This window comes from Castor canadensis, chromosome 16 (genome assembly GCF_047511655.1).
Source record: "Castor canadensis chromosome 16, mCasCan1.hap1v2, whole genome shotgun sequence".
Classification (NCBI taxonomy): domain Eukaryota; kingdom Metazoa; phylum Chordata; class Mammalia; order Rodentia; family Castoridae; genus Castor; species Castor canadensis.
In genome coordinates this window covers 63,129,471-63,148,009 of record NC_133401.1, presented here as the reverse complement: position 1 = coordinate 63,148,009, position 18,539 = coordinate 63,129,471, and the positions used below count along the sequence as shown (strand labels likewise).

Here is an 18,539-nt window from a genome sequence, read left to right as displayed (position 1 = left end):
TAGGAAGCTGCGTCCTCTCCCAATTGTGACAACCAAAATTATCTCCAGGCCTTACCAAATGTCTCCTGGGGTTGGAGGGGAGGGCAAAATCACTTTGAGTTGAGAAGGATGGGTGAATGCCAAGGGGTCTTGCCTCATTGTCCCACCATTAGGTCCACTTGCCTGCCATCTGCATCCACACTCATTACACCCATGCTCCACCCAGTTTTTCATACAAAGCTCCAAATCTCTCCCCATTGGAGGCTGGGCCTCCACTTATCCCCAGTGCTCCCCCCTCACCTACTCAGAGACTTTTCTTCTAAAATTCCCCCTTCTTTTGCATAATCTCTCTCTCTCTCTCTCTCTCTCTCTTTCTCATATCATTCCCATTGGCTTGCAAGCATTGCACCTTAAAAACCAGCAAATCTTCCCTTCCCTTGACCTTGCACTTACCATTGCATTTTTCTGTTCGCTTTACAATACAATCTTTCCAAAGAGCTTCTTACCTCTGCCTTCTTCAGTTCACCCCAGAGATGGTTCTGTCCCCCCATATGCCAGTGATACATTAGAGGTCCCAGATGGCCCCTGTGTTGCCAAACCCAAGGTCAAATGTCAGTCCTCACTGGCTAGGGCTCTTGGCCCCACTAGACACAAGTAACCCATACCCTCCTCATCCTCCTCACTCTAAGTTCTAGTGGGTACCATTCCACAGTCCTCAGATCTCTTCCCCTCTTCACAGTCTCCCTAGGGGTCTCACCTGTCCCCATGGTTAGAAATATTTATGTGTTGATGAATTTCATAGTTTCACCTCTAGCCTCGACCACACTCCTGAACCCCAGACTTATGTAGCCAACTGCCTACCCCTCAGTCCACTTGCCATAGTTACAAACAGAATCCTGTGTTTGCCTATAATATCTGCTCTTTCTCCCCGAGTCTTTCAACAAATGGAGCCAACAACCACCCATTTTTTTTCAGGCCAAAAACCTAGTATTCACCTTTCATTCTACTTCCCTCAGTCTCTCTACCTCAGCAGTCAACAAATCAATCATCCCTGCTTCCAGCAGGTGTCCCAAGTCTGTCTGCTTCTTAGCACCTCCACGGCCCCTGACACCTAGAAATCAGCCACCTGCCAGGTCTCTGCTTCCTCTGTGGTCTCCACCTATCCCTATGGTACTACAGTAGAGCACTCTCCTCTTCCCTTCTGATAGCCAGGGCTTCCCTGAGTCAGTCAGGGAGGGGTTTTGCCATAGTGATGAGACACAAATCTGGTCATGAAACCTGAGGGGACATTGACTGGGGGCTTTGGGAGAGAGTTTCTTTATTCTTAAGGCTTATACATCCTCTCTGCTAGCTGACACAGGACCTGTACATGCTACCCAGATCTGTGCCTGTGTCTATAGGGAACCCCACCCCTTTTCACTCCACATGCACTGGGTGCCAAAGTGGTATTATGCTGAGGACTGAGTGGCAGAAGGAACAGCCTGAGGACCTGACAACACACTGGATTAACCTACCCAGGAAACTACCACCAGGGCCCTTTCATTATGCAAATAATAGATTTCCTTCCTAGTCAGCCTCATCTCCAATCAGGGCTTTCTGTTAATACAGCTAAATATTTTTCAGCCAATGCACAGATGATCTTCAAAAGCATAAATCAGGGGCTAGGTATAGTGGTTCACTTCTATAATCCCAGCTGCTCAGGAGACAGAAGGAGGAAGATCATGGTCAAAGCCAACTAGGGCAAAATATGCAAGGCCTTATCCAATAAATAAATAAATAAAGTAAAAAAGGGTTGGGTGGCATGGCTTAAGTGGTAAAATAGTTACCTAGCAAGTGTGTGGCCCTGAGGTTCAAACCTCAGTACCACACACACACACACACACACACACAGTAAATTAGAGCATTTCAGCACCCTGTCTAAAATTCTCTAATGGCTTCTCATAAAATGAACTCAAACTCACTGCCATAACTGTGGACCTCCCAGCCTTGTCCCAGCCTCCTCTCACCACTGCCCCCCAGACTGCTCTCTATCTGTGCTGTCCTTTCCAGCCTGTGCCGTCCTTTCCAGCCTGTGCCCACATTATCACAGGGATTTGAGACCCGGCTCCTCCTCACTTCAACCCTGAGCCCCTCTGCCAAGGTCCAAACCAGGCCACCAGGGTCCCTTCTCCCTCCCAACCGTTGGGCTGCCTACCTTGTTCCTAAATATTCCAGGAACAAAGCTACAGAGCACCATGGGGCAGAGTCTGCCATGGCAGGTGGAGAGCCTAAGTCATGAGGGGCCAGACTAGAATGGGGCTGAGAGGCCAAGGGCCAGGTTTCCCGTAAAGAAAAGAGTTGGCAGATGCTCCAGAATCCCTTAACAGGAGCTCATGGTGCAGCCAGGGACCTGGAATCAAAGACAAATGTGAACTGCTCTCCAAAATAGGCTGCTGATGCCTGTTTACAAAACACAGCCGTGACTTAGTGTCTCAGGAGGCCGTATAATTAAGCAGAAAGCAAGTCATATTTATTCGTGCTATGTCAGGACCGATGGCTTCTCCTCTTTGCATGTGCAAAGCTATGCTTTGTCGTGGGTACACGGGGCTCTCTGTCTGGCTTTTCTGCTGTGCGGTCTGCTGGGGCTGTTAATGGCAATGATGCACTCTCTGATCAGAAGATTTCCAAATTCTTTGTATCCCATGTGGAAGAATCCATGGCAGGACACGTGGGTGTAACGGAGTTTATTAAAAGTTAGGAATTACAAAAGGGGCTTATGGGACCAGGTGGAAGCTAGAAGCAGAGAGAGCATCTTTCTCTTTTCCAGGTATTCTTAAAACTTATGTTAACCTGGGAGGGGAAGAACCTGGTGATTCCTAACCACCAGTAATAGATAAATGGGAAGAAGCATGGATGGTCCTCGGGCCAGGTGAGGGTGCGTTGAGTTATTCTTGAGCTACCCTGTGAATAACCTACATACATTTGCAATTGCAAAAAAGACTCAGAGAAAGAGAAGAATGTTCAAACTGAAATATAATGTCAAGTCATAGATATTCTAAGACTCCCAAACTTTTCCTAATTCTAGCCTGCCTCAGGGCCACGGCCCAGGAAAATTAGGTTGAGAGGCCTGGACCGTAAAGGCATCTTCTTCCTCATAGCAATAAGAATGTTGCAGTCTAGGATTTATCTTTAAAGCTTACCCACTAAAGAGACCAAGACAGTGATTCCAATCTACACTTCAGATCAAATGCTTGGGAAGGTGTTGAGGCTGTGTGGCTGTGTGTGTGTGTGTGTGTGTGTGTGTGTGTGTGTGTGTGTGTGTGTGTGGTGGGGGGGGGAGGGAGGATGGAGGTTCTTGGGCCTTCCCTCACCTCAGGAACTGTGCCACATTAGGGAAGAGGACCAAGCAGGAAGTCCTTCCTAACACTCCTCCTCCAAACTGGGCTATTTCTGAGCCTAGCCCCATTCTCTGTCACTCTTTTGAACTCTGAACTACTGCCTTGGCCTCCTAAATGTCTCTGCATCCTCTTCTCTCCTCAGACAGCATGTTATTCACACCACAGCTACAGTAATCCTTTTAGTATGCAAATCAGATGACAACCCTCCTTGATTTAAAATCCTTTCAGTCACTTTCCATTGCCTTTCAGCCACTTCCTGCCCTTCTGACTTCATCTGTGGTGCACACCCCTGCCTGTTCCTTGTGCTTTAGCCAGTGGTCTTCCTTAGTTTCCTGAGCACCTTAGCCCCCAGCCTGCCTCAGGATGTTTGTATGATCTTTTTTCTCTAAAATGCCCTTCCCCCAGGTGTGACCTGCCTGGTGTCTTCTCATCTTAAGGATCTCCATCAATGTATTTCCTATCCAGAGATCCTTCCACTCCCACAGCTTAATAGGCCTCCTCTGCAGTTCTTTGTATCCATCGTGCTTGTTACACTGTGTAACTTGTTTGTAATTCTCACCCAGTGCAGCCTAAGAGGACCCCCTTAGGCAGGGAGTCTGGGTACTATGGCAGTGGAAACAGTTGTGAGGTGAGGGGGTGAGCTCCCAGCACAGAAGGCATTTGGGGGATTGGAACAGAACCTGGATCGACACTGCCAGAAGATGCTCAGCAGCTTTCTGACTTGAATAACTTGGCCTCTAGGAGATTCCTCCCACATCTCCCTGCAGTTTCTTCCATGGGATACATTAACTTGTATTCCCCTCCCTTATGAGGGGATGTATTAGGTAATTATGACACCAGCTGCTCCAGAAACCTCGAAATCTCAATAGTGCAGGGCAGTAGATGCTGATTTTTTCCCTTCCCAAGTCTGATGGGATCAGGCAGCTCTCAAACAGTGACTAATGTTAGGGTGAACAAAAGGAGGCCATGTTAGAACTGGTCCCCCTCCCCCTTGAAGGTGACTTACTGGAAACTCTCCATCTCGCCCTAAAGAAAAATAAACATCCACCTTTAAGCTTCCACACATGGCCTAGAAGAAATGACCTGCCCTTAAACCTTTATCTTGGTAGGGTCAGAGGGCCATTGAGGATTTTCCCACCCAGTGACCTTCTTGGGACTTCTCCACCCACCTCCCATATCTACCTCCAGTTTGTGAGCAGCTGGGGGGCTAGAGCTCTCTTGCTGGGGGCCCCCTCCACAGGGCCACTTCTCCACAATAAACCCCGTGCTGGCATTGAGCTGTCCCCTGCCTATCCATTCTGCACCGCTTTCAATCCAACAATTAGGAGGTGACGCTCTTTGCTGACACTAAATACGTGCCCACATGGCCCCTGAAGTAGGGGAGGAGAAAGTATGAATGATGATCATGTTAGTCAGGGTTCATCAGAGACACAGAACCAACAGGAGATACAGACATAGATATAAATAGATGACGTCACTATTGATACAGACATAGATATATAAAGACATTTAGTATACAGAATTGGCTCGCACAGTTATGGAGGGTGACAAGTCCTGAGCTCTGCTGGAGACCCATGAGCCCAGGAAAGCTGATGATACATATGCCAGTCTGAAAATCAGCAAGGACCCAGCAAGGACCAACATCTCCCCTTACGGGTCAGGCAGGAGGAGTCCCCTCTTACTCTGCCTTTTTATACTATTCAGGCCTTCAGCTGATTGGGAGAGGCCTAGCTACATTAGAAAGGGCAACCTGCTTTACACATTATAGATTCAAATGTTAGTCTCCTCTAGAAACACCCTCATAGTCAAATCCAGAATAATGTTCAAACAGATATGCAGGCACCCTGTACCCCAGTCAAACTGACACAAAATTAACCCTCACAGTGATGCAGGGGATGGAGCCAAGTATGGTCACCTCCCATGGGTCAGACCTAATCACATGACCCATATCTGCCTCCCAGAGAGGCCAATAAGTTGATCAATGAATGCTTAGGAATTGGAAAATGACCCAATATTTGGGACACACAGGGTGGGCAGAGAGGTAGGACCTGACTGCTCCTTCCCACTTGTCCAGGAGGTTCCTGATCCAACCTTAAGAGATCTGGATGAATTTCTTTTATTCTGAGTAACCAGGTATAATTAAGGAAGATAACTTTTAACATCATTTTCCCCAAAATCACCAAGGTAATAGGCAGTTAAAGATACTTTCCTTTGCAAATACCTTGAGCAGAGGTTATCCTCTCTCGGAGTAGACTTGGCAGGGCGTGGGAGGCATTTAGGCCGACTGACCTGATGCTTCCCCAGGCATAGGGAAGAACAGGGGAGGGAGAACTGGCAAATGGCCACACACCCTGCTGACCGTCAGATTCTGGGCTTTCTGCCTCAGTGCTGCCCACTTACTCCTTCCAATTGCCTCTCTGCTGCTTGCCACACCATAGCAGCCCAGGGCACCCTGGGACAGTGATGTTGCAGCCTATGAGCACTGAGCTCAAGTGCAACGTCCCTCCTTTGCCCATAGCAGTCACAATGACATTTAGTTTTCCAAAACCCAAAAAAGGTTTCCTGGCCAGAGGAGGCAAAATGGAGACCCAGAACTCAGAGGAAGGCCCAGATAACCCTCTCCCTGCACTAGCCCCTCCTATAAACAAGGAAAGCTCTATGCCAGCTGGGCAACTTGAGACCAAAACACGTGTCTGTCTTCCATATCCACCCACAGTGCCCAGCACTGGACACACAGGGTGGGCTCTACTAAAAGGGCAGCCAGGTTCTGCAGGAGCCATTGGCTCTCAACCCAAGCTCTGCAAACAGGCCTCGGGTCTCTGCTCTCCCTCCCCATGTAACACTAAACTTCCCTGCTGAGCTGTGGGTTTCAGGTGAGCACGCACCAGACCTGTTTTCTTGCTGGTATAGTCCCACTATATCTTGGCACATAGTAGGTGCTGAATAAATAAATTGTTGCGTGAACATTGATCACTCACTTGCATAAAACTAATTAAGACTCTTCTGTGTGTCAGGCATTGTATTAAGTGTTGGGGACACAAAAGAAATTAAATATATCTGGTGGTCTCTGTCTTTGGGCAGCTTAGCAGAGATGTTTATTTACACCAGAGAATATGACTTGATAACTAAGCTGCAATAAAGGCTGAAGTAGCACCAGGCAACATAAGTCAACGGAAAAAGGAAATTACCCACAGATCTGCAGGTAATTAATAAGTTTACTGCCATCTCCAAAAGGAGGCAAGCAAGAGGGAATATGGCAAAAGCAAACAGATGATACGTAAAGACACCATAAGTTTTGAATGCATATGCCCTCTTGTGTGGCTTTGGAGCATGTTTGACTGATCCAGAGTCATGCGTGTGCGCTGGCTGCATCTTGGTACTCAGAGTATGCATGTGGTGATGATATGCTCTAAGATAACCTGTTCCCAGCATCCTACCCATGAAGTTTCAGCAGATGTTTGAAAGCTCCGAATGATATTCTCTGGTGGAGAAAACAGAGGGCACACATCCCTGGATTTGATCCCCAGCATAAAAAAATAATAAAACCAGCACCCCACACACACAAACACACATACTGTCCACTGGGACAGCCCAAGCAGCTCCACTTGAAGTCACAAGGTCTTGGGTTGTCGCCTATCCCTGTTTGATTGGAAGACAGTGTGTGGGCATGCACACTCTGTCCATTTACCATCTTCACAATGTGTTCCTGGTCGAGGGGTAAGACCAGAGGAACAGAGTATGTCACATAGGTGTCACGCCTCTTTCAGTAGCTCCCAGGTCACATGAAGGGTACATTCTGGGAAAGAATGGATGAGGAGAGGCTGCAACTACCGACCTGTGTTGAGGCACCGGGCCTGGGGTCTCCCTGCCGATTGCTCTAATTTTCAAGCAGGCCCCTTCAAGGCTCTGTCAAAAATATTGACAAGCAGACAGGGTGATTGAGCTGTGACAGAGTCTTGTCACCAAGAGCATCATTTGAAAAACGGTAAATGTCCAGGTAGGAATGTGTTCCATTAGAACATTTCTACCATAAGAAAACTAACACCAGCTTGACAAGAATTTGAGAAATTTAATTTCTCTAGCTACGAAGCACCAGAGTCCTATTTGAGTGGGTGCTGATGGGTTTGTGAGTGTCTCATCGAGTTCAAGTTCAGTGTGAGAAATAATGCCTGAGATTAAGGGGGAAAAGCTGCAATAGAAATTAAAACCCAGTTCTCCAGCAGCTGAAATTGTATAACCTCCTGCTCTCAGGAAAGATGTTTGTTAGCCTCCTTAGGGTAGGCCCGTTGGCTGCCTCTGAATGCCCTCTCTCTCCAACCTCTGAGTTTTCAGGCAGGAGGGTGAGGGCTAGTGCCTGCAAAACCAAGGACATATTATTGTTTTGGTCTGGGCACCTAGAGACAGGTGTTGGCTTTGGCCCACCTACTATTGTACCAGGTACCATGCTACACCAGGGTTCCCAACAGCTCTGCCTCGGACCCGTCTGTGGGACACACTGCCTGGCTAGTATACCAGGAAAGTCTATCTTCCACTAACCATCCATGCTAACCTGACAATCATCACAGTGTGACCCCTGGGCACAGAGGAAACCAGGCCTGGGACTTCCCTGGTCCATTTCCCTACAGAGCTGCCTATGGTAGGGGGTGTGGAGGAGGAACAGAGTGGTTTACTGTGCACAAATGGAGGGGGCCAGCCGCACAGACTCTAGACGCTTCCTCACCCCAGTGTGAGGCTCACAGGACTTCAGGTCTTCCCAGCTGGCTCTCATCACCATTAGCCCTCCCTGTGAAAGCTGTTCCCCTAACTTCCCGGAGAAAGGGCAGGGTAGGGGCGAGGCTGCAGTAATCTGAACCAGGTCTCAGTTGCGATGGGTCTCTGTCCCCACAGTGTGACGCCACCGTTCCCTGGTCAGGGAATCCAGATGCAGTTGTAATGGGGGTGAAGGGAAGAGAAGGGGTCCTGTCTGCCTCCCTGTGGTGGTCGTAGGATGTTGAGCTGCCCAGTGCATCCTTTCTGTTGGACATTTGACCCATCCCAACCACCCAAATCCTGTCCCTGGACGTGGTCACACGGCCCCGGCCTGATGGGAAAATCAGGATGTTCCACGCACCTGGATGACCTCAGGGAAGAATACAGGAGCCACATCTGGCCAACTGTGCTGTTTTCCAGGGCTCCTTAGAAAGATTCATTCCTTTTCTCTGGATCCCACATCCTGGGAAGATGTGAGGACACTACTGGACATCTTATATTAATGTGCAAATGCCACTGCCCAGGGCCCAGGGTGCCTGCAGCCTCCTGTGCCCATTTAGATCTCTCATTATGGGACCCAGGATCTTTTGTTTTTATCCTATGGTTGTCAAGCATTTCTAAGTGTTTCTGAAGCAATCCTGGAAAATTCACCAGGAAATTCTCTTTCAAGCTCCTTCCCCCAATATCTGTCCCAAGTGTTTCCTTAACAACTTCAGGGTCCAGAAACATCCCACAAGGTCATCTCAGAGGTTTGGTCCAGAGAGTGAGCAGCTCAGAATGAGCAAGAGGACAGTACTAGACAGGTGCACAGCAAAGTCCCAAAATGTGTGAGAGATGAGGATCCGGCTGTAAATAATGTCAGAAGCAAAGGGCAAAATCGGGAACTGTCCTGAATCCTATGTGGTCAGTCTGTGTGTAAGGGTTGAGCCACTGATGGACTTTGAGCAGGGCTGTGGCACGCCTTGCTCTGCAAGGAGAGATGGAGTAAAGTGGAGTGGTGAGCACACAGGAGGCTGTTGGGACCAGGGGGAGAAAGGAGGGGGTGTTACAGAGAAGCCTCTGTGGAGCTTGGTAACCATTGGTACCTCTCAAAGTGTTTCTCTCACCATCATAGGCAAGTAGGCAAAAAGCAGAGGCAGGTGGCACTTGGGGGCAGGGCAGGCAGATCAGCAATAAGGACTGAGGGCTCTTCAGAGACTTCCACTCAGTTGCAAAGCCTAACAGCAGATAGGTCACAGATTCCTTAATTTGTTGATGTCTAAATTGCGGTCCAGGGACAGGAAGGAGCCTGACAAAGGTTACTCAGCTTGTCAGCAGAAGAGCCAGGCCTAGAGGCCAGGATTCCTGTCCTGTCCACTTGAGCCCCATCCTGTGATGCTGTCTCATTTGTTGCTCTCCCAGGAAATCACCCTGGGAGGCCAGTTAGTCCTGGTCTTGTGACTTAGGGGGAAGCAGTGGCTGCCGAGGAGGGCCTGTTGAACAGTAAATCACAGAACCAGGGGGGAGGAGAGGGTTCAGTAGCCATAAATCTCTTCAGAATTTTAAAAGGAGCTGGGGAATATTGACATGAATTAAATCCAATAAAACATTCATTTAATTAAACTTTAAATGATCCAAATATTTGCTGTTTGGTTAATATTTGTGTAGCTGACAGGAGCAGAATTACGACGGTTCTGTCGGTACTCACGTATTCTAATTTTGCATGAGTTTTTCCTTGCACAAACTGTATGTCTTCAAACATACAAATGATGGGGAATGTGACTAAGAAGAATGCCGCAACAAGCTGCCCTAGCTGCCCAGGGCTCAAGGGACACAGAAGGTTTCCAACTCCCTCTTGAATATTCTAACTTGTTTGCTTTTAGCCCCAAGTTCCTGGGTCCTCCAGACCTTTATCTAAAGTTGCTAGATATATATGACTTTGGGGTCCGTGGAAGGGGCTTCTACACTTCACGTCACTGCTATATTCCACTGTGACACTTGCAGCCCTGGAAACCCAACCTAACAGACTTCCTGGTCTCCCATCCTGTCATGCCTCCTTCCGGACACCCAGGCCCCCTTCCATCTTGGAAGGCACTGGTTCCCAGGCTTCAGGAGCACAAAGAACCACCCAGTTGCCCACCCCACTTACCCACGAGAGTCTAAAGTAGCCTAGGCAGTGGGGCAGGACTTTGAGTGCTAATTACTTGGAGATAGGAGGCAGGAGGCTGGGGAATCATACCTGAGAAGCATAGCTCCAGGGTCCAGGAAAGCCCTGCCTCCTCCAAGGGCCTCTTTCCTTCTAGTCTGATAGAGTTCAGGTGCAGAGAAAGTATAGATTCCTTTTGTAACTATCCTGACTTCTTCACCCCCACTGGGTGAAAGAAACAACTTGATGCTCCATCCATTGGAAAGCCTGATTCCACATAAGGAATGTTCTGTGTAAGAAGAATGCTTCTCTGTATTTCCAACCTTTATCCCATGTCCCCCACACCCCCCATGCCCTCCAGGCTGCTTCTGGTGAGCAGAGAAGCAGCATGGCTATCCTCTGCTGTCCCTAGGTCCTACTGGGAGAACTTGTACCCTGCTGAGGTCAGCCCTGGGTGTGCTGTCCCAGCCAAGAACCCAGATGCTGCCCCCTCACCAAGGTCAGGCCTCCTATATCTCTTACTGCCACTAGCACCCCCTCTGGGCCCTGGCCCACCGTCCTATGTAGTCCTCAAGTACAGAGCTACAGAGCATTTCACACTCAGCCCCTGGGCTGCCAGGTTCTGGCTTACACAGGTGAGGGGAGCAGACAGCTGGGGTGCACAGTATCCTTCAGAGCCCTCCTTGGTTCCCCTCTCCTACACATCTGCAGTCTCCCTTCCCATTCCCACAGCCTCCTGGGGAAAAGAGAGGCATTTCATCCCTCTTCTTGCTTAAAGCAGTCATCTGGAGAGGAAGGAAACCTCTCTCCACCTGAGAACTCTGGGTTCAGAGGCCAAGGGCCTCCGGGATACAGTGGGAGCTAAACAATTTCAGCAAATCCACCTCTTTCCCGCCTCTGAATTTCTAAAGCCACAGTCTTGCTACAGAGAGTTGGTGCCCTCTCTCTCCTGCCCTGAGCAATAAGCCTTCTGACTTGGAGGTGGGAGGGCAGCAGGCAGTCTGTGATTTACGAGGGAACTTGAAATGCATCACTTTAATGTTTGTGATATATTATGCTGGTTGTGTCTGCATCCATCACCCGGTGCTTATCTTTCCTCATGCAGCTCCTTCACCATGAGTCACATTTTTCCTGTGTGTGATTGCCCCTTCCGCACTGGCCTCTTGGCTCTTTTGCTCCTTTATTTCTATTTGCTCCATTGTTCACCCATCCATCCAACAAGCACTGATAAAGTGCCGAGTGTACGTCTTGCTCATCTTTGTGTGCCCAGGACCTGCCCACTAACTGGTGGTGAATGAGGAAGAAGCTTTGTTCCTCTGAATTTGACCTTAGGTGCTGGCTTTCAACGCACACACTTCAGTGCATTGTACCTGTGGCTCTTTATTCTCTCCCTCCTCCACATAGTGCAGAGAGTGTGAGCCCGGACGTTCAGCCTGCAGTGGTGCTGCAGCTGGTCTCAGCTCACAAGCATCCCGCGGAGTCACAGAGCTCGGCTTCCAATTGAGGGCTTTGTCCTGGAGTCATTGGAGGACACCCATATCCCAGTAGAGTAGCAAGAGTAGAGATGGCTCCCAGCATTTCTGCAGGCAACTCAGAATGCAGACCTCCAAAGCCAGCCTGCCTCCCTCAGTTCACACCACTTCTGGCTACCGCACCAAGCCCTCTGTGTGGGCAGATTTGAGGGAAAGCATAGAGGTCCCAATCCATGAAGGGCTGTCACTGTTCCCCCAAGCCCGATCCCATTTTCACATTTGAGGAGCCTGAACTTGGTTAATTTTCCATAAATCCTAAGATTTATGAAAAAATTGTTCAAAAATCCTGTGGCGGCAGAAAGGTGTTTTAGACTGTACCTATTTTCCTAAAGAACGGGTCACTCTTAAAGCCAGTAATCAAGGTTTAAATGGCAAGGATTTATAATTTGGCCAGTCTAAAGTACACATCAAAAAATGAAAGGCCACAGTTCATGGTCACAGAACAGAAATCCAAATCCAACTTCAGTGAATCTTCAGACAGAAACAAACCTTCAAAGGTCAGCCAGTTCATTCCCCAGACTTCAGACAGTGCAACCTTTAAGCTGCCCCCAGATGGACAAGATTCCTGTCGGCTTCCTAACAGACCTTGACTCCTCTTAGCAGGGCTCTGACTTCATTAGGCTGGGGGAGCTGCAAGCAGTGTGTCTCACAGCTAGCTCTCTGTCTCTCTGGTCGATGGCCCTGTGGCCCTGCAGCCAGTGTTGGCAGCTCCACTCAAATCCATGGCCCAGAGGGTTCCGCCTCGCATTAGCTGTGATTTTGGCCTGCTTTTGACATACAGAGCCTTTGGGGCATTAGACATAAGTCATGGCACATCTCCCAGTGATAGTGCTCATCTGTGCGTTTAGTTAGCTCATTATAAACAACTTTCAGGAGGAAAGCTCCTGTGAGCTTCACCTCTGAGTGAACCTGTGCCCTTTCACTTGGTGTTGAGATTCGACCCCTCAACTTGTACCTGACTGCCTTCTTCTTTCCCTCTGCAGAGGTGGTTCAGCTCAGCCTCGCCCCTGAGGACAGGGTCAGCGTGACAACAGTGACAGTGGGACTGAGCACAGTACTAACCTGTGCTATCCGTGGAGACCTGAGGCCACCAATCATCTGGAAGAGGAATGGGCTTACCTTAAACTTCCTGGACTTAGAAGACATCAATGTAAGTTACCGGGCAGTTATTCAGAGTTCAAGTGTACCTTCTGGGGAAGTCAACTGTTTAGAATGCCGTGTGGCCACAGGAGCACAGGTTTTCAGTTTAACATCCCATATTTGGTGCTTTTCAATCCCCTGATCAGCCTGTTGATATCAGAAGACCCACGTCCCAGCATGTGCAAAGGATAGGATGAATAGAAGCCATCAGCCTGGTCACCATGCCCAGGCTCAGGATTGGGGGAGGCAGGTTGGCAGAGCAGGAGACTCTGACAGGGGGTCATGCATTAGCAAGGACCTATGGGAGACCCTGAGAATAGGGCTGGAGAGAAGTGGGCAGAGGTATAGGCCATGAGCAATCAGAGAGCACAGCCAGGCAGGAGGCTTTGGAACAGGGGAGAGCAGCTGGCTGGGGAATTGGGGGCAGGTGTGGGGGACACAACAGGGAGACTCTGAACCCTACACCTGGGTAGGGTATGGGCAGCTGAATGTGGGAAGAGTGGTAGTCCCTGTGGAGGGCAGAGATGAACCAGGGGACTGGATTGGCAGGAGGGCAAGTGCCAGGTGAGGAGTTAGAGGAAAAGCAGTCAGGCTAGAGGACGCCTGCCTAGGGACCTTCTTTGTTTGGCTTGGGAAGTGATGAGTGGCAGTGCTTGACAGAAGAGAGCAGCTGAGCTCATGCAGCCTGAGGTGGCCAACAGGGGTGCTTCTTGCACTCTGAGGAACCAGGCAGCCGGGTTGGAGCTCCAGCATCATCCACATCAGCTTTGTGACTTTGAGTAATTGCTTAGCCTGCTGACCCTACCATCTGTAAGACCTTTCCTCTGTAAGAAAACCAACATTAGTAACACCTCCCTTCCATTGGCCTGAACGAAGGAGTAGAGTAACGCAAGTGTGTTTATTGGTCCATCTTTGGCATTAAGAGTTGATGTAGCTGCCCAGAAGTTCATGGGAGAAGGCAGTGATGTCACCCAAGTAGTAAGCTGCCAGGGTAGCTGATGGGTCTTGGCCTAAAATAACAGGAATATAATTTTCAGGCAGGAGAGGGAGCTACCCTGGTCTCCTTGACTAAGGACAGCACAGCTGGTCCACATAGATTGCTTGCCCAGGGAAGGAAGAGCTTCGGGATGAGTGGTCAGTACCTGAACATCTGTAAGGAGGTGAGGCAGCAAGAGCTGGCCTGAGTTGTGTGGCCCCGTGAATAGGACTAGCATCCCCAAAGGATATTATTTTGGGTTCCTTAGATGGAACACCATTTCAGCCTTCAAACTTGCATCACAGTGGAATGAGGCAGTGAGCCTCTCATCCCTAGGGCCATTCAAGCTCGGACAGAATGTGGCCAACAATGCTGCTAGGCTCAAGAGGGCAGCTAAACTCATGATGACCTTGGTGGGCCTCCCAATGCCGAGACTGTTTCATGGGAAGAGAGGTCCAACATGAAACAGTGCAGGAACCACTGGAGTTGAGAATTGGAGACTCACTTGTCCCCTTTGGCTATACTCTGGAGATGACAAGGGAAGCAGATGAGACTAGGGGACCATTCTGGAGGTTCCAACCTGGGCAGAGCTTGCCAAGCTGGCCAGGGTTTCCTTGTAATTTTCTCCACTCTGGTATGGACAGCCAGTATCCTATTCTGTGTATCTTTGAATGTCAGCACAACACAACCCTGGTGGGCACATGATAAATTCTGCATGAGCAGAGTCCCTCATTCTCTAGGCCTGAGATGGCCAGGGCTTGTCTGAGACCTTAGCAAGGTCTCAGACATCCTATATGTAAAGATGTGTGTGCGTCTGTGTTGTGGTGTGTGGGTATGTGGAGTGTCAGCTTTTAAACACATTTGGCCAATTCAGGTCTAGGATAGGGTTGCCTATGCCTGTGAGTCCATGTGCATCGCTTGGTTTCCATTTAAACACATCAGAAACAAAGGCAGAGGCAAAACTCCTCTTAATGCACTTGCCATCAGTTAATTAAATTACTCTGAATGTTTTTCCCTTGCTCAAACATGCCTCCAGCACCAACTTGATTGCATTTCTCCTTTGCACAATAAGGTTAGCAATTTGGATAATTGTGGGTGCAACCAGAGATGAATGGCCCCTCGTTACCTCCTAGGAAACACTTGCTACCCATGACTGAGTCTGTAGCCTGCAAACAGACCACCCGTGCTTCTCAGAAACCCTCAGGTGGGGGTGCAGGGTGACCCCCCCATAGGGATCCTCGTCCACTACATGCAAGCATACATAAAATACAAACACCAGGCATGCCTACCCCTGCCTCAGAGAGGGGAAACACAGCCTGCTAGCAAAGGGTATAGGTTCTGGGGCCAAAAGGGGCCTGAATTCAAGTCTCAGCTCTGCCACTTACCAGTTGAGTAACTTTGGAAAGAGCCCTTGACCTCTCTAGGCCTCAACTTCCTGTCTGTGAAATGGGGATAAGCGATAGTACGAGCCTCATAGAATTATAGTGAGGATTAAGTGAGGTGCTGCATGTACACTTCTTAGCATATGATAGTCCATAAGTGCTCTTGTTATTGTTACATTGTTGTCATCATTCCCTTTATTAACACTGTTGCTAGTGCTGCTGTTAAGCCACATTCTCAACACCTTGCAGGCTGAGGTCCCAGCGAGCAGCCAGCAACAGCTCAGGAGCTTCCAGTCAGGCAGCTATGGCCCTGGTGAACCCCTGTGGCTTGTTGTCAGGGATGAGGACAACACCATCCATGTTAGCCTCAATTTATTCAGGAGAGGGCTACTGACCAGAAACTTCCAGAGCAAACTTGGGTCAGCTGTGGCCTTCTCTGAGCCATGGAGAAACGGAGATCATGATGTTCTCTTGCTCGGGCATTCACTGGCTGACTGTGTATGGCACATCCAGCTCAGCACCTGGCTCCCAGAAGCCTCAGATCCAGGAGGAAATCAGCCAAAGAGGGCTAGGAGCCAGGTTCTCAGAAGCCATGGGGCATTTTTGAAGCAAGAATTGGTCAGGGGAGCTAGGCATGTGGCTTATGCCTAGTTAATCCTAGCTACTAGGGTGGGAGGATCAATGTTAGAGGCCAGCTTGGGGAAAAAGTCCATGAGACCACATCTCAACTGATAAAATCTGGGTGTGGTGTTATGTGCCTGTCATCCCAGCTGGGCAGGAAGCCTAAATAGGAGAATAGTGGTCCAGGTTAGTCCAGGCATAAAGCAATACCCTATTTGTAAAATATGTGAAGTAAAACGTGCTGGTATTGTGGCTCAGGTGGTAAGAGCACCTGCCTGGCAAGTGCAAGGCCCTGAGTTCATACCCAGTACTGCAAAAAAAAAAAAAAAGAAAGAAGAAAAGGGCAATCCTGGGAGCAAAGATTCTGAGGTCTATAGGGTTCCCATATATCCTCAGCCTGTGGTGTCTCAGCTCCCACCCCACCTGCCACAGCAAGAGCAGAAATACAATCACCAGCATTGTAATTAGTGCATGGCCCCCAAACACAGCCGCACATGGGAAACGGATCAGCCTTCGAAACCCAAGTCAGGGAGATTAGAGAACACTAAGAGGTGCGGACCTCCTTTCTTTGTCATTCTTGTGAGACGTCTTGATTGGCAACAAAATATTAATCACTTTTCACCACTCTCTTAATGAGACGCTTTCATAGGCAACAAAATATTAATTTGTCTTGTCTTATCTGTTAAGAATTCTGTTAATGAATTCAGTCACAGAGCTATTATAGAATGCCATCCTAATGACACATGTAATTAAACTTTTCTGACTTGCAAACATCAAAGATGCCTTGAGCATCAGAATAATATTTGATCAGAAAGTAAATGTACCCCTCTAGCCTGGAGGCAAACGAGAAGGAGCAGTGAGCACCGCTGTTTGTCAGAAGCACTTATGAGTCACTCATCCTATGCATGCCCAGCCAGATGGCAAACACGGGGATTGATTCACTTACTAAGTGCTGGCAAGCCATAAAAGCCCTGTATCAGAGCACAGAGCAAAGATCCTGTCCCCAGCCTGCAGAGGAAGCAAGAGTTTCGAGTGACAAGAGTAAGTGAGAGGAGTGGGAAGGCCCAGTTTGGGGTCAGAACCTGAAAGGCCTTGAATGTTAACACAAGAGCCTTGATTGCTCCCTGCTAGACAGACATGAACCACAGATTTTTAATTAGGGAATGATATGGTCCAAGAAGGGTCACAAACAACATGGGACCCAGAAGGAGGGGAAATTGCTGCTACTGTTCTGTTTTCCCCCTAACTCCACCAAAGTTCCCTCCATGTGACCTGGCCCTGTTCACAGCACCTGGTGAGTCTCCTGTGAAGCTGGGGCCACCACTTCACAGGAGCCTCCAGCCTCACCCCACCCAGCTTCTAGGAGGGAAACCTAAGTCAGCACCAGCAGAGGGCAGCTTTGTGGACTAAGAGCAGAGCCCCAAAGACAGGTCCTCCCCAGCAAGGCAGCTGCCTAGGGTGTGAGCTGAGCTGCAGTCTTGCTGTGGTTCTCTAGTTATGACACCTCTTTCCATTTGTTTGATGAGAAATCAGTAGTTTCCATTCTTGCCAGAGTTCCCCAGAACTAACAAAGATCAGTCTGTTATTTGTTTACTTCCTGGGCAACTGTTGGTTTCTTTACTGAAGCAGCCATGGGTCTGGATGTTCTTCAGATCTGGTGCTGTGGCCCCCTCACCTCGGCCCTCAAGAAATCATAGCCAACACTGCCACCCCAAAAGCTAGGCTGGGGTGGCTACCAGCAGCACCCTGAGCTCTGCCTTTCCTGGGCTTGGCCAGACTGCCTGGCCCCAGGAACTTGCCAGTGTCTGCCTTGCACCCCACAGGCCCTCCTACTATGGGCAACAGAAACCAGTGGTCAGGTTACCCTGCCTGTAGCATCTGCTCTGCTCAGATGACAGTGCTCTGTGGGGAGAGTCATATACTCTCACTCCCAAGACACCAGGGACAAGCATCTCTCTGCAACCAGAACCCATGAGAGGTTCATCCTCAGGGAGAGCCCTCTGACTAGACACCAGGCTATCTTAGGAAGCAGAAAGATCCTACCACTGGAAGTATCTGCTTGAAAAGAGGATTGTGTTAACCTTTGGGAACTCTCCTCACCCTAGGTCACATAGCCCTATGAGAAGGAAGGCACTCTGTGCCCTTTTGAGACATGTGAGGCCTACACAGAAGCTGGAACCTCTGCAATCCCAAGCATTCATCTTCCCTTTGCACCTGGGTACCAGAGCAGGCCCACGCCTTGCCCTTCCCTGGCCAGCCCCCATCTCCTAGGGGATTAGGGCCAGGCTTTTGGAGTTGGGGAGAGCCCTATCTCAGAGGCAGATCCACAGGTTCCTCCCCCCGACCCTGGCCCCACACTGGGTCCTAGGATTGGGAGTGGGAGTTGCTGCCTCACTTTTCAGCATGCAAACCCATTTGGGGCCTCAGCCCTCTAACTACCCAGACCACACAGCAGCCATTCAGGGCAGAGTGACTGTCCCCAAATGTAGTCTGTGTATTCCATCTCCACAATGTCACCTGCCTTCTACCTCAAAACTGTGTTCTTCACTGCCCTGAGGGTCAAGGCACCTGCTCAAGAGGGGCAGAAGCAGAGCCAGGGCAACTGAAAAGTCACAGATGATGGCAGAGCAGCCGCATCACCACAGGTGTTGTTGATGG

General features: G+C 49.3%; 1 protein-coding gene across 3 annotated transcripts in view; it reads left to right on the top strand.

Moving 5' to 3' along the window:
- Nucleotides 1-18,539, top strand: part of Fstl4 (follistatin like 4) — a 386,297-nt gene that overhangs the window by 319,552 nt on the left and 48,206 nt on the right. For all 3 annotated transcript variants that reach the window (XM_074057277.1, XM_074057276.1, XM_074057275.1), the window contains one exon: nt 12,746-12,912. In XM_074057277.1, coding sequence (XP_073913378.1) covers nt 12,746-12,912 — 167 coding nt within the window. The remainder of the gene's footprint in view (nt 1-12,745; nt 12,913-18,539) is intronic.